The sequence below is a fragment of the Ornithorhynchus anatinus genome, chromosome X1 (assembly GCF_004115215.2).
Source record: "Ornithorhynchus anatinus isolate Pmale09 chromosome X1, mOrnAna1.pri.v4, whole genome shotgun sequence".
Taxonomy (NCBI): Eukaryota; Metazoa; Chordata; class Mammalia; order Monotremata; family Ornithorhynchidae; genus Ornithorhynchus; species Ornithorhynchus anatinus.
In genome coordinates, this window is record NC_041749.1 from 5,567,385 (window position 1) to 5,584,251 (window position 16,867).

A 16,867-nucleotide genomic window follows, 5' to 3' on the forward strand; every position below is an offset into this window, starting at 1 on the left:
TCAGGGAAGGCCTCCTGGAGGAGATAATCCTTCAGTAAGGCACTGAAGGTGAGGAAAGTAATTGTCTCTTGAATTTGAGGAGGGAAGGCATCCCAGGCCAGAGACGGGACGTGGGCCAGGGGTTGGTAGTGAGAGAGATGAGATGGAGGCACAGTGAGAAGACTAACATTAGAGGAGCGAAGTAACTACAGTGCTCTGCACATGGCAATTGATCGATAAATGCGATTGATTGATTGAATTATTCATTGTATATGAGGTTCCCGACCCCTCCGCTTGTCTGCAGTGTGACCTTGGGCAAGCCACTTGACTTTTCTGTGCCTCAGTTTACGCATCTATAAAATGGGGATTAAATACATGTTCTCCCTCCTCATACTCTGAGTCCCATGAGGGACAGGGACAGTGTCCGAGCTCCAGATTATCTCGTCCTTACCCCACTACTTAGTCCAATTCTTGGCCAATTCTTTTTATATTTCCTGTGACTTAGTACCAATGCTGCGCATTTCCAAAGATTCACCTCTGATCAAAATCTTTTAAAACCTTGCAGATAAACTTTGACTTTCAGTCCAGTTTCCTAGTTTCCTTTACTACCAGGCCACTTGGCAATGGGAAGAAACAAAAGGAACAGCAGAATCCATAACCAGGCATTCAATATGGAGATAACCTTTTTGTCTAAGAAGCTTTTTAGCATTTTCTCTCCGAACAAGGGAATATTGCCAAAAAAAATTAATTTAAAAGAACTCAAAGCTTTCAGTATCACCGAATCACCCATCCAGGGTTCGCTGATTGAGTTAAAGGTGTACTAATGTGCATTCAGATTTCCATTATTTCGAATACAATGAAGGCAGTAAAATTTTTAATAGGTTGTTCAGAATAGCTCTGCAGATAAATGAGTTCACGATCCCTAGATTATACTGGCTGTAGAGAAACCGAGAGGCTTCATTAACGGCCTTTCCATGAGGAAAAGAAAACCGTTACCCTTCCAGGTTTCCATTTAGGGATACCAGAAACTTACCCACTGCAAATCACATTCCAGGTCAATACCACCACTCCGCTGGCCAGAACAATGCCAAAAATGATGGCTATTACGGATGCTCTGGGGAATCTTCCAGAATCTGAAATGGGAGCCGTAAACAAAATCCATATTTAGAGTCAATGTCCATGATCCCCTCTGTCTCTGAGGGAGATGAAAAAATGAGCTTCTGTAGCACGTCAGCTGCCATTTAAAGAGTCCTTACTAGATCATGACTTCTGGTTTACCCATGCTACCTTAGGCTTCTCTTAGCTCATCTCCGCAGTCCTGAAATAATTTACACATTTGGCCAGAAGAAATAAACAAACAAATGAAGTCTATCAGATGGCAGTGTCTAAGTGTCCTGGAATAAAAATGAGTAGATTTTTCATGCGGACAAACAAAAAAGGCTCTGCCGGCTGTCTGCTGTGTGACCCCGGATCAGTCATTGAACTTCTCTGGCCTCAGTTTCCTCATCTGTAAAACGGGGACTAAGACTGGGAACCCTAGGTGGGACAGGGGTTGCGTCCAACCTCATTAACCTCTATCTATCCTAGTGCTTAGTACAGCGTCCGGCACACAGTAAGTGCTTAACAAGCAGCGTGGCTTAGTAGAAAGAGCACGGGCTTGGGAGTCAGAGGTTGTGGGTTCTAATCCTGGTTCCGCCACTTGCCAGCTTTGTGACTTTAGGTAAGTCACTTAACTTCTCTGTGCCTCAGTTACCTCAACTGTAAAATGGGGATTAATAATAACGATGGTATTTGTTAAGAGCTTACTATATAATAACGTTGGCATTTGTTAAGCGCTTACTATGTGCAGAGCACCGTTCTAAGCGCTGGGGTAGACACAGGGGAATCAGGTTGTCCCACGTGGGGCTCACGGTCTTAATCCCCATTTTACAGACGAGGGAACTGAGGCACAGAGAAGTTAAGTGACTCGCCCACAGTCACATAGCTGACAAGTGGCAGAGCCGGAATTCGAACCCATGACCACTGACTCCAAAGCCCATGCTCTTTCCACTCAGCCAAGCTGCAAAGCATTGTTCTAAGCACCGGGGAGGATCCAAGGTGATCAGGTTGTCCCATGTGGGGCTCACCGTCTTCATGCCCATTTTACAGATGAGGGAACTTAGGCACAGAGAAGTGAAGTGACTTGCCTAAATAATAATAATAATAATAATAATAATAATGTTGGTATTTGTTAAGCGCTTACTCTGTGCCGAGCACTGTTCTAAGCGCTGGGGTAGACATAGGGGAATCAGGTTGTCCCACGTGGGGCTCACAGTCTTAATCCCCATTTTACAGATGAGGGAACTGAGGCACAGAGAAGTGAAGTGACTTGCCCACAGTCATTCAGCCGACAAGTGGCAGAGCCGGGATTTTAACCGACGACGTCTGACTCCCCAGCCCGTGCAATTTCCGTTGAGCCACGTTACTTCTCTGAGACTAAGACTGTGAGCCCCATGTGGGCCAACCCGATTACCTCGTAGCGCTTAACAAATACCATCATCGTTATTATTAATACCGTTAAAAAAAAGAGAAGATGGTCAGAAAATGAGGAATCATGTGAACGTTTTCCACCGCCCGCAAACATACACACGAAAAAAGATGGAAACGAGAAAATTCACTGAAAAGAAAGGGAGAGTCGATGTAAAAGGCTTAATGGAAAGAGTATGGGCCTGGGAGGCCAAGACAGTCTGTCAGTCTGAAGGGAGCAAGTCAGAGTGATGCAGAAGGATGAGGGAGGAAAGAAAAGGAGGGCCTAGCCAGGGAAGTCCTCTGGGAGGAGATGTGCCTTCGATAAGGCTTTGAGTGGGCAGAGAGTAATCGAGAAGGGAGGGATTTCCAGACGAGAGGTTATTGAAGGCACCTCCAAGAGGCCTTCCCAGCCTAAGTCCCGCTTTTCCTCCTCTCCCTCTCCCTTCTGCGTCACCCTGATTTGCTCCCTTTGCTCTTCCTCCCTTCCAGCCCCACACCACTTAGGGACGTATTTTAGAGAAGCGGCGTGGCTCGGTGGGAAGAGCACGGGCTTTGGGGTCAGAGGTCGTGAGTTCGCATCCCGGCTCGGCCACTGGTCGGCTGTGTGACTTTGGGCAAGTCACTTCACTTCTCGGCGCCTCAGTGACCTCGTCTGTAAAATGAGGATTAAGACCGTGAGCCCCTCATGGGACGACCTGATTCCCCTCTGTCTACCGCAGCGCTTAGAACAGTGCTCGGCACATAGTAAGCGCTTAACACATACCAACATTATTATTTATTTCTGTTCATGTCCGTCTCCCCCCTCTCTAGACTGTAAACACATACTGTTTCTGTTTATCGTTGTGTAGTGCTCTCCCAAGCGCTCAGTACAACACTCTGCATACAGTAAGCACTCAATGAATACGATTGAATGAGCGAATGATGTGGGCGAGGGGTCGGCAGGTGAATGCAGTAACATTGGTATTTAAGCGCTTACTACGTGCAGAGCACCTTTCTAGCCGCTTGGGTAGACACGGGGTCATCGGTTTGTCCCACGAGAGGCTCACGGTTAATCCCCATTTTCCAGATGAGGTACCTGAGGCCCAGAGAAGCGAAGTGACTTGCCCACAGTCACACAGCTGACAAGTGGCAGAGCGGGGATTCGAACCCACGACCTCTGACTCCCAAGCCCGGGGTTTTTCCTGTAGTCTCCCAAACGCTCCCCAATCCACTGCTGATCACCTGTCCAAACCTCTCCCTCGTCATCTAGCTTTGGAAGAGCAAGAGCAGATATTTAGCTCCTATTTTAAAGAGGGGACATTGGCGGCACAGTGTAGATAAGTCACTTTGCCCTGGAGCGTTATTGAGGTGACCGTCGAGACAGAAAAGCAGTTTAGGGGGGTGAACTCTGAGAACGGTCTCTAGACGGTAAGCTCCTTGTGGGCAGGGAACGTGTCTGCCAACATCATATTGTCCTCTCCCGAGGGTTTAGGACGATGTTCTGCACGTCGTAAGAGTTCAGTAGATATGATTCATTGCAGGGTGGCAGAAAAGGAACAGAGGAGGACAAGTTCATTCATTCAGTTGCATTTATCGAGCGCTTACCGTGTGCAGAGTCCTCTACTAAGCTCTTGGAAAGTATAATTCCGCAACAGATTTAGAGCCAATCCCTCCCCCAAAACCCGCTCACAGTTTAGAAGGGAGGAGAGCGTGGGGTGGTGTCGAGGGGAGGAACCGTCGTGGAAGGAATTCCTATATCTTTCAACACGTTATACTCGGCCCTCACTTGAAGGCTGGAATGAAACCTAACTAGTCGTATGTAAGTCTGCCGGCAGATGTATCTCACGATACAACTATTCGTGACAGAACGACAATTTCAAGGCTCACGATCCTGTTGTATCGTGGCACGCTCCTGGTTCGGAATAATAATTTGGCATTTGTTAAGCGCTTACTATGGGCAGAGCACCGTTCGAAGCGCTGGGGGAGATACAGGGTCAGCGGGTCGTCCCACGTGAGGCTCACAGTTCATCCCCATTTGACAGATGAGGTCACTGAGGCCCAGAGAAGTCAAGCGACTCGCCCACAGTCACACAGCTGACGAGTGGCAGAGCCGGGATTCGAACTCATGACCGCTGACTCCCGAACCTGTGCTCTTTCCACTAAGCCACGCTGCTTCTCTAATCCGCCGTGGTCCCTATTTTTAAAAGCCCTTTAGAATATTCAAATTCTAAAAATAATAAAGTACCTTAATGATTTTAAATCCTTCAACGGTACCAGTACAAAATTCCAACCCCTCATAAACCCTAGATGCTCATTTTGTATTTGAAGCCTGCTACTTTAGAAGGGAGTCAAGCTGTATTCTCACTGTTGTTCGCCAACTCATTAGAAAATGTAAGACGAAACCACCCCCGCCCCCGGGGCTCAATAAAGGGTTAGAACAGTAGTTCTCAAATCAAACAAAAGGAACCACAATCCCTGATGACTCTGGAAATCAAAAGCCGATATCATAAATTGACTTCCAACTGGGAAGTAGATCTGTTTGGACATTAGATTCAGTGACTGGATTTGCGACCGATTGCTTTTAGAATATGAACTTCTGGTCGGGCATCCCAGTGTCCTTATCCAGCGTCCCAGTGTCAAGACGCAAACATCTTGACCAAGCTATGAACCGAGTCATCATTTAACGAGATCATCCTAAATAAATGGATTGGGAGAAGAAAACCCCGAATTCCACCGTTCCCAAATAGGGATCCGTAGAGGAAATTGGACTTTGGCCGACTGTAACCGATCGATTTAAAATTGAGATAGAATATTGAAATTGCTTGGACAACTGGACTAGAACGTTTAACGGATAAGTGCTGGAGAGGGATGGTGACAGTTCGTCGTTGGGAACTTGGGAACTGAGTCATCCCGGGGAGCTGGCCTTCCTGTCGGGAAACAGGGCTTTTGGGATATTTTAGTAAAGAATGAGGGCTTCTGGAAATCTCAGGGGGTCAAACATTCCTCTCCAGATCCTTCCCCCTGGAGTTTGCTGTCACCTGGGATAGGGGAGAGTAGGGAGTCAGCTGTTCCCTGAGCAGCTGGAAAATCGTGTGACCGAGTGGACGAAGCACGGGCCTGGGAGTCAGAAGGCCCTGGGTTCGAATCAAGCAGCGTGGCTTGATGGAGAGAGCCCGGGCTTGGGAGTCAGAGGTCGTGGCTTCTAATCCCGGCTCCTCTGCCCCTTGTCAGCTGTGTGACTTTGGGGAAGTAATGATGATAATAATGTGGGTATCTGTTAAGCGCTTGCTACGTGCAGAGCGCTGTTCCAAGCGCGGGGGGAGATACTGGGTCATCAGGTCGTCCCTCGTGAGGCTCATAATCTTAATGCCCATTTTACAGATGAGGTAACTGAGGCACCGAGAAGTGAAGTGACTCGCCCACGGTCACACAGCTGACAAGTGGCGGGGCCGGGAGTCGAACTCATGATCTCTGACTCCGAAGTCCAGGCTCTTTCCACTGAGCCGCGCTGCTTCCCTAAGTCACTTCACTTCTCTGGGCCTCTGTTCCCTCATCTGTAAAATGGGGACGGAGACTGTCAGCCCCACGTGGGACGACCTGATTACCTTGTATCTACCCCAGCATATAACAATAATAATGTTGGTATTGGTTAAGCGCCTATTATGTGCCGAGCACTGTTCTAAGCGCTGGGGGAGATACGGGGTCATCAGGTCGTCCCACCCGAGGCTCGCAGTTAATCCCCATTTTCCAGATGAGGTAACTGAGACACAGAGATGTTAAGTGACTTGCCCACAGTCACACAGCAGACAGGTGGCAGAGCCGAAATTCGAACCCATGACCTCTGACTCCCAAGCCCGGGCTCTTTCCACTGAGCCACAAGTGCTTAACGAATACCGTCATTATTATTCTAATCCCGGCTCCTCCACTTGTCCGCTGTGTGACCTTGAGCAAGTGGCTTCACTTCTCTCTGCCTCAGTTCCCTCATCCGTAAAATGGGATTTAGATTGTGAGCCCTAAGAGGGACAGGGACTGTGTCCAACCCCATTATCTTGTATCCACCACAGCGCTTAATACAGTGCTTGGTACATAGTAAACGCTTAACAAATACCATTATTATTGTTGTTATTATTATTATGTGAACAGTCGAGAGATTCTTTTAGATGTGGGCCAGGCCTGGAGCCCTGAATTTTGGGGGCTGAAATAGGTTTCCCTGCCTGTGGAACTGTAAACAGCACGGCGTAGTGTCTAGAGCGCGGACCTGGGAGTCAGAAGGTCATGGGTTCTAATCCTGGCTCTGTCACTTGTCTACTGTGTGACCTTGGGCAAATCACTTCACTTCTCTGTGCCTCAGTTACCTCATCTGGAAAATGAGGATTAACACTGTGAGCCCCATGTGGGACAGGGACTGTGTCCAACCCAATTTGCTTGTGGCCACCCCCAGTGCTTAGAACAGTGCTTTGCACATAGTAAGCGCTTAACAAATGCCATCGTTATTATTAACGAGCGCTTAACAAATGACGCCATTCTTATTATTACTCTTCTGGGCCTCAGTTACCTCATCTGGAAAATGGGGGTTGAGAGTGGGAGCCCCATGTGGAAAAGGGAGTGTGTTCAACCAGATTTGCTTGTATCCACCCCAGTGCTTAGTACAGTGCCTGGCATATAGTAAGTGCTTAATAAATACCACAATTATCATTATTATTATTATTATTATTCTCCATGCCTTAGTTACCTCATCAGTAAAGTGGGGATTAAGACCGTAAACTCCCTGTGGGACAAGGAGCTGATAAGCTTGTACCCCAGCGCTTAGTACAGAGCCTGGCACGCAGTAAACACTTAAGAAATCCTAGAGAACAAAACCAAAACCACTACTTTGTCCCTAGAATCAGATTTCCTGGCTGAGGAATTGTTCGAGGGCCATTTTATTTATCAACACCACCCATGGCTGCTGAACTTCGATGTTCCAGACGGAGATTTTTGTTGTTGGGATTAGATTCATTAGAATGAGGTTTACTTTAGCTTATTTCTTGCCTTGGGTTTTGTGCTCCAGCGACTCCGAGGGTTGATTTCTTTTTCTAATTAGGGATGACGGGTGACCGTGATCCCACGGTCACGGGCTGGTTTCCAGCAGACCGGGCCCTGATCGAGCCCGTGCTCCAGGGCACTCGGCTGGCCTCCCGATGAGTAGTTTCGGGTCGTTTTTCCCGACAGCATCTTCCGCTCATCGGCTTCCCGGGATTCAGAGGCAAAAGCCATTCCCTCCCCCACGGAGAAAGAAGCTGACTTATAAATGTAGTTTAAAAAGCCATGGGAACGAGACCATGTTTTTCTTTAATGAACAAATTGGTCCCTGCTCTTCTCGCTTCTTAGACTGAGAATGCTGGGGGAGACAGGGACTGTTTGCCGCTGGATTATTTTTATCAACCCCACCATTTAGAGAAGCAGCGTGGCTCAGTGGAAAGAGCCCGGGCTTGGGAGTCAGAGGTCGTGAGTTCGAATGCCGGCTCTGCCCCTTGTCGGCTGTGTGACTGTGGGCGAGTCACTTCACTTCTCTGGGCCTGAGTTCCCTCATCTGTAAAATGGGGATTAACTGTGAGCCTCACGTGGGACAACCTGATGACCCTGTATCTCCCCCAGCGCTTAGAACGGTGCTCGGCACATAGTAAGCGCTTAAATACCAACGCTATTTAGCACAGGGTTTTGATTCTCTCCGATCGACACCCTCTGTCATTTTCTGCTCGATTCCATCTCTCTGTCTCTCTCCATGCCTCTGGGGGGTGAGTCTCTCACCCTCTCTTTCTGTTGAGTCCTCACAGACACCTCTCCGAGATGCGCCTGTAACGGCCTTCCAGAGGAGCTGTGTGTTCTGGCAGAAAGAGCACGGGCCTGGGAGGAAGAGGACCTGGGTTCTAATCCTTGCTTGGCCCCTTGTGGGCTGTGTGACTCTGGGTAAGATGTCCCAAGAAGTTCGCTTCATTTCTCTGTATCTCAGTTTCCTCATGTGTGAACTGAGAAGCAGCGTGGCTTAGTGGAAAGAGCCCGGGCTTGGGGGTCAGAGGTCGTGGGTTCTAATCCCGCCTCCGCCACTGATCGGATGTGTCACTTTGGGCAAGTCGCTTCACTTCTCTGTGCCTCAGTTCCCGCATCTGGAAAATGGGGATTAAGACTGTGAGCCCCACGTGGGACAACCTGATGACCTTCTATCTACGCCAGTGCTTAGGACAGTGCTTGGCCCATAGTAAGTGCTTAACAAATACTATTATTATTATTATGATTAATAATACCTGTTGTCCTTCTACCCCGCCCCCACCCCAATCAAGACGGACCCCGGGTCTGACCTGATTAGCTTGTATCTACCCCAGTGCTTAATGCAGTGTTTGTAGCAGAGTAGGAGCATCTCAGGTTTGGAACAAAATGATTATCTGTTCATCCAGCAAAAGGCATTCTTGCCATGACCATGGCCTACCTATACAGGTCCTTTCATCCTCTCCGAGTTCGTAAGGATCTGCACAGGCACAGTAGAAGCCGCCTTTGGTGTTCTTGCAGTTAGCCGAGTTGTGGCAGGAAGGATTCATTTCATCTTCGCATTCGTTGATGTCTACATAAATGAAAGAATTATCATTACCTATCACCCAACACCAAAATCCTCCATCACCCTCCAACATTCTAAAAATTCAGAAGGACCCGGATTCCAATCCCCGCTCTGCCACTCGTCTGCCGTCAGAAAGACCTGGGTTCTAATCCACTTCCACCTCTCGTCCGCTGTGTGACCTGGGGCAAGTCACTTTGCTTCTCTGGGCTGCAGTTACCTCATCTTTAAAATGGGGATTAAGACCGGGAGCCCCATGTGGGACAGGGACTGCGTCCTACCTGATTTGCTTGTATCCCCTCGAGCGCTGAGTACATAATAAGAGCTTAACAAATACCACAGTTATTGTTGTCATTATTAAATCATTCAATCAGTAGTATTCATTCAATAGTATTTACTGAGCGCTTACTACGTGCAGAGCACTGTACTAGTGCTAATTAGGTAATGAGATGTGCATTACCTTGATTCTATTGATTTGCTATTGTTTTAATGAGGTGTTCTTCCCCTTGATTCTATTTATTGCTATTGTTCTTGTCTGTCTGTCTCCCGCGATTAATAATAATGTTGATATCTGCTAAGGGCTTACTATGTGCCGAGCACTGTTCTAAGCGCTGGGGTAGACACAGGGGAATCAGGTTGTCCCACGTGGGGCTCACGGTCTTCATCCCCATTTTCCAGATGAGGTAACTGAGGCACCGAGAAGTGAAGTGACTCGCCCAAAGTCACACAGCTAAGTGGCCGAGCCGGGATTCGAACCCATGACCTCTGACTCCCAAGCCCGTGCTCTTTCCGCCGAGCCACGCTGCTTCTCTAAAACCATAGATTAGACCGTAAACCCATAGATTAGACCATAAGCCCGTCAAAGGGCAGGGACCGTCTCTATCTGTTGCCGATTTGTCCATTCCAAGCGCTTAGTACAGTGCTCTGCACATAGTAAGCGCTCAGTAAACGCTATTGAATGAATAAATGAATACTACACGCTTGGAATGGACAATTCGGCAACAGATAGAGACAGTCCCTGCCCACTGACGGCCTTACAGTCTAATTGAGTGCATATTTCTGTAGAGGCCCATTGTAAGTGCTTGGAAGGATGCAATACGATGGATTTGGGTAGACACATTCCCTGCAGGCAAGTCTAGAGGGGAAGACAGACTTTACAATTAATTCTGGATATGTAACCTGTAACAAGAAACAGCGTGGCCTAGGGAAAGAACACAGGGTCCGGAGGCAGAGGACTTGCATTTTAATTCTGACTCTGCCCCTTGCTTGCTGAGTGACCCTGGACAAGTCGTTCATTCAGTAGTATTTATTGAGCGCTTACTATGTGCAGAGCACTGGACTAAGCGCTTGGAATGAACAAGTCGGCAACAGATAGAGACGGTCCCTGCCCTTTGACGGGCTCGCGGTCTGATCGGGGGAGACGGACGGACGAGAACGATGGCGATAGATAGAGTCGAGGGATAGAAGATCTCGTAAAAACAATGGCAACTAAATAAGCCATTTCACTTCTCTTGGTCCTCAGTTTCCTCAGCTGTAAAATGGAGGCTCGATGCCTGCTCATTCATTCAGCTGTATTTACTGAGCGTTTCCTGAGTGCAGAGCACTGCACTAAGCACTTGGGAGAGTACAATAGAACAATAAACAGACTCATTTCCTGCCCACAACCAACTTAGAGACTAGTTCTCACTTAGACTCTGAGTCCCATGTGGTACAGGGATTGTGTTCAACCTGATTAACTTGTATCTACCTCAGTGCTTAGTACAGTGCTTAATACATAGTAAGCACCTTAACAGATACCACAATTATTATTATCCAGGATGCAAGTTCCATCCAAGTTCTTTCCCAGATGGGCCCCTACTTAGAGCCAATTTACCAATCCCGGCCACATCAGAGGAAACTAATTTTGAGTCTGATGATATTCTCTCTGTGAATCCCAAACTCCCATTTTCAATCCAAATTCTAACCTGCAAAAGAAATGCTGCTATAGCCCCAAGGTCAGTTACCCTAAGTACCCCTGATTGATGCCCATTATAATTTGTAAAACAGTCATTAAAGGTTTAGCATTTTACCTCTTTCTTCTCGGAACTGTGAGGAAAGGAAATAGTGTTAATTAAATATATTAATGATCCATAAAAGGAGAGCATTTGAATCTGCCTCAAGACCCAGAAGGAAAAATGATAAATTCCTGATGGTGGAGCTCTTTGAGAACTCTCAACTGCCTGAACTACTCTGAATTATACCGTAAATATTTGTTTCTCTCCTCCGTCAGAAATTTCGCCTAGTAGTTACAGCATGACCTAGTAGCAATACCATGGTTCTGGAAATCTGAAATCCTGCTATTGATCTGCTAGGTGACCTTAAGCATGTCACCTAAACAATTTGGGTCTCAGTTTCTTCATCTGTGATCCAGTTAGAGTTCAACGTGTCCCTGTTCGTTCTTTGCCTCTTCACTTGGCATCTTCCATGATCTTGAAACCCTTTTCTTCCATCCCCAAATTACCGTCTTCTCCCTTGCCCTCATTCCTCCCGGATTTTATTTTCCTCGATCCAGATTCTCATGGGTTGTGGAGCATAAATTGCATAGTATAACACTTCAAGAGCGTCATCCTGATTCCACACTGAAATCCCCCTCTAGACTGTCAGCTTGTGATGGGCGGGGGACGTGTCTGCTGATTCAGTGGTATCGTACTCTCCCAAGCTCAGAGTGCGGTGCTGTGCACATAGTGAGCACTCAACAAATAGCACTGATTGAAAAATATATCTTCTTGGGCTGCCATTTGTTAAAATTCGGTAGCGCTTGAAACTCTGAATGAATATGTGGAGTTGGAAGATGTCCACGGATACCGCGTCTGGGTACTAAAATGACAAGCGAAGGATTTCAAAGAAACTTCCCCAGCTGCTTTCTCTGTTTGGCATGCATTTCCATAAGGGCATAAGCGTTGTCATCTAATCTGGTTTATATTTACTCTCAAGAGAGCAACAAAATGAACATCTAAATGGCTCCCGCTAACTCAAGAACATCTGCCTAAATATGTTTTTCAAGTAAATGCTGTGCTGATGATCTTGTTTTCTTTAACGGATATAGAAGTTGTTTACATTCCTATAATCGCACAGCCTGTTGACCTTAAGCAGTGCAAAAACATTTTATTCAATTCATTGTTGTACTCGTTTGGCATTCCTAGCCTCGGCAGTCTGAAAAGGGTTTATTATAATTCGTTTAAAAGCGTTTTTCACCAGTAGATTTTTTTTGCCTGGGTGGATTTTAGTGGATAATTGGCTGGAAATAACAAGAAGAAAGTAAATCTCACTCGATGTTGCCGAATTGGATGTTTGGCAAAGATTAATCCCTTACCTCCTCATCCTATATCCATCCCCCAACTGTCACCTATAAATTATAAGTACTATAAATTTCTTATTCATGCTAATGTCTATCTCCGCTTCCGTGGTGTAGGCTTGTTCCAGGCAGGGAATGTGTCTGTTCTGATGTACGGTACTCTCCCAAGTGCTTAGTACAGTGTTGGGCACATAGTTAGTGCTCAATACATACCAGTGATTGAGTGATTGATTGATTACTTCAGCTCTTTGTTCCTCCCTCCCTAGTCTCTGTAATTTTATGCTCAATCCCTTCCTCCCCCAATGATTTTATTTTAGACTCTCTCATTCCTGACAGAACATAGAGTTCTCGAGGGCGGGAATCAAGCCTACTGCCTCCATTTTACTCTCCCGCTGTTGTATACGGTGTTCAGCCCCCAGTTAGTGTCCAGTAAATGCTATTGATTAATTGATTGCTGGTAGTCTTCCCTTCTGCAGTTTTGGTGATGCCGGAAAACCCCTCACTGATGAATCAGCTTTACTAAATGTAGAGAAGCCGCGTGGTTTAGTGGCAGATCCCGGGCTTGGGAGTCAGGGGTCGTGGGTTCTAATCTCGTCTCTGCCACTTGTCTGCAGTGTGACCTTGGGCAAGTCACTTAACTTCTCTGTGCCTCAGGCACCTCATCTGGAAAATGGGGATTAAGACTGTGAGTCCCACGTGGGACAACATGCTTGCCTTGTATCTACCCCAGTGCTTAGAAGAGTGCTTGGCCCATAGTCAATCAATCAATGGTATTTATTGAGCACTTACTATGTGCAGAGCGCCGTACTAAGCCCCTGGGAGGATACAATACCACAAAATCAGCAGACCCATAGTAATCGCTTAACAAATACCATTACTATTATTATTATTAAAATGAATTTTCTACAATTATACATCATTTTGAGTGCGGCCACTTCAAGTTTTATCCTTTCTAGTGCAGACATAATGCCTTAAAACCTATGGGAATTCAATCTCAGTGCTTTGATTATCAATAAAACAACGGCATTTTTTGAGTGCTTACTACGTGCAGAGCACTACAAATAAGTAAACGATAATTGGGTACTCCAAGCCTGACTTTATTTTCATGCTTTTTTTTAAAAGAACTCCTGAGTTTCTTCCACAGATTCTGAGGAGAACCCTATATTTTGAATGCTGTGAGCCAAACAATCATCGATTGCAAGTTATTTCCTGAAATTTAAGTTTGGCATTTCAAAAAGTGTCAGCAAATGTATTGTAATTTTAGGATTGCATTCATTGGCCTCTGTCTACCCAGCTCTTCGTACAGTGCTAAGCATATAGTAAGTGCTTAACGAATACCATCATTATTATTACAATGCCTAGCACGTACCAAGTGCTTAACAAATACTATTATTATTACTATCGTTATAATTAATAAGCACACACCTTTGCACACCGGTGGCTTAAAATCCCATCGTCCGTTTGTGCAGGTTAATTGTTCGTGACCCTGAAGCTCATAACCGTGATGACAGGAGTAAACTACAACTGGTCTTCCCGACTCTGAGCAATATAAAAAGTCCCCATTTTCCACCTTCATTGGTTTGCCACACGTGCCAACTATAACAGAGAGAACAGGTGATACAATCAGAGAGATCTGTGCTTCCTAATGAATGAAATAAACCTTGATTTCAGTGTCTTCCTTTGAACCTCCCCAGCCTAGCTGATGATTTTGCTTTGTAATAATACTAATAATGGTATTTGTTAAGTGCTCACTGTGTGCCAAGCACTGTTAATCTGTTTATACCGCAGCAGACAACTAACCTGAGTTTGCAGTGAACTTAGGAAACTCCTCTGAATGAATAACTTTGATTCTGCTCACAGTAATAATAATAATAATGTTGGTATTTAAGCGCTTACTATGTGCCGAGCACTGTTCTAAGCGCTGGGGTAGATACAGGGTCATCAGGTTGTCCCACGTGAGGCTCACACTTAATCCCCATTTTCCAGATGAGGTAACTGAGGCACAGAGAACTGAAGTGACTCGCCCACAGTCACACAGCTGACAAGTGGCAGAGCTGGGATTCGAACTCATGACCTCAGACTCCCAAGCCCGGGCTCTTTCCACTGCGCCACGCTGCTTCTCTAGGGACTCAGTAAGAAATAATAATGATAATGTTGGTATTTGTTAAGCGCTTACTATGTGCAGGGCACTGTTCTAAGCGCTGGGGCAGATACAGGGTAATCAGGTTGTCCCACGGGAGGCTCACGGTTAATCCCCATTTTACAGAGGAGGGAACTGAGGCCCAGAGAAGTGAAGTGACTCGCCCCCAGTCACACAGCTGACAAGTGGCAGAGCCGGGAGTCGAACCCGTGACTTCTGACTCCCAAGCCCGGGCTCTTTCAACTGAGCCACGCTGCTTCCCTAGGTTTAGTTGACACTGACTAACTCTGCATCAACTTTTCTCAGAGCGTGCTCCCCAGGGAAACTGGTGCACTGTGACAATTTAAACCTACCTTGCTGATGGACATCTTCCCGCCAAGCTGCTAGATTCATGCCGGGAGTGTTTTCACAGAGCTCAAAGTCTCGAGGAAACATCCCCAGTCGAAAGGCGTCGCCCGGCACCTTGTCCAGACCCGTGTTGTCACAGATAACTCGAGATAAAGAATGTTTTCCCAGTTCGCGTCTTTGAGCGTCAGTAAATACATCATTGTTTTCCCACCAAAACCTGAACGGATCCAAAGTTATTTTAGAACACGTCAGTATTTCGAATTGTCTCTTTATCAAAGTCTGTGGTAAATATCCCACAGTTTGGCTTAAATCATACAACCCGAAAGGGAGATGGATGTTTATTTCATTAGCTATTTGAACTGATAGTGAAGAGAATTGAGTGAAAGAAACACATGAGTAGCTGTAAAGTGCAAATGCGGCATTTCAGAGTGGATAATAATAATAATGATGATGAGTGGAGGAATGTGGCTAGTTTTGGATCCACAGATTGTTTTGGATTAAAGGCAGGTTTGAAAATGACATTCGGAAGTGCGCGACGATAGACGTTGTAGACATGATCCCTGCCCTACCTTTAGAGCTAATAATAATAATAATAATAATTATGGTTCTTGTAAGCGCTTATTATGTGTCAGACACTACTCTAAGCACTGGGGTAGATACAAGTTAATAAGATTGGATGGACCCAGTCCCCGTCCAACATGGGACTCCCGATCTTAATCCCAATTTTAAAGAAGGGGTAACAGGAACAGCGAAGTGAAGTGACTTGCCCAAGGTCACACAGCAGACAGGTGGTAGAGAGCAGTTTCGGTTGTGGAACGCATCTTCATTAGCTGCACGTACGTCTATAATAATAATAATGTTGGTATTTGTGAAGCGCTTACTATGTGCAGAGCACCGTTCTAAGCGCTGGGGGAGATACAGGGTCGTCAGGTTGTCGCACGTGAGGCTCACAGTTAATCCCCATTGTACAGATGAGGGAACTGAGGCCCAGAGAAGTGAAGTGACTCGCCCACAGTCACACAGCTGACAAGGGGCAGAGCCGGGCTTCGAACCCGCAACCTCTGACTCCCAGGCCCGGGTTCTTTCCACTGAGCCACGCTGCTTCTCTATGGCAAGACATACTCCACAACGAGACCACGTTGCAAAGCAGATTTCTTGGTTGCATCGTGAGTTGCTCATTGTGCCTCGGCAGGCGGAATTACGGCATTTGGAGTCGGAGAAAGGTGAAGAGAAACCCGGCAAGGGGAAGAGAGTAAAAGGGAATAATAGAAAAGGAGACTGGTAAATAGAAGAGTAGCAGGCACTTAATTGGAAGAGAACTGCTAGGAAATAATATCACTACTGAAAAATCAAAAAAGCAAAAGCTTTCAAGCCCACGGGAAAGGAAGAGTTATTGGTTCCTTTAAGTGTACCTGGAGTGGCTACTTTTTTGTGGTCTTTGTTAATAATAATAATAATGTTGGGGTTTGTTAAGCGCTTACTATGTGCAGAGCACTGTTCTAAGCGCTGGGGTAGACACAGGGGAATCGGGTCGCCCCCCGTGGGGCTCACGGTCTTCATCCCCATTTGACAGATGAGGGAACTGAGGCCCAGAGAAGCGAAGTGACTCGCCCACAGTCACCCAGCTGACAAGTGGCAGAGCCGGGATTCGAACCCATGACCTCTGACTCCCAAGCCCGGGCTCTTTCCACCGAGCCACGCTGCTTCTGTTAGCGTTTACTACGTTCTAAGCGTTGCGGAGGATAGAAGGTGATTGACCTGGACCCAGTCCCTGTCCATGGCTCACGGTCTTCATCCCCATTTGACAGGTGAGGTAACTGAGGCACAGAGAAGGTGAGTGACTTGCCCAAGGTCACCCAGCCGACAAGTGGTGGAGCCGGGATTAGAACCCAAGTCCTTCCGATTCCCAGGGCCGGGCTCTAGCCACTAGGCAACGCTGCTTCTCTGCCTATGCGAGGCAACTGGGAAAACATGAGAGGGATGACGCAAA

At 46.6% G+C, this 16,867-nt stretch overlaps 1 protein-coding gene across 1 annotated transcript in view; it reads right to left on the reverse strand.

Moving 5' to 3' along the window:
* The window catches only part of TPO (thyroid peroxidase), an 80,963-nt gene that overhangs the window by 14,332 nt on the left and 49,764 nt on the right, over positions 1-16,867 (reverse strand). The window contains exons 12-15 of the mRNA XM_039910147.1: positions 14,883-15,094; positions 13,815-13,985; positions 8,933-9,064; positions 1,013-1,112 (exon numbers count right to left, since the gene is read on the reverse strand). Of these exons, the coding sequence (XP_039766081.1) occupies positions 1,013-1,112; positions 8,933-9,064; positions 13,815-13,985; positions 14,883-15,094 (615 nt within the window). The remainder of the gene's footprint in view (positions 1-1,012; positions 1,113-8,932; positions 9,065-13,814; positions 13,986-14,882; positions 15,095-16,867) is intronic.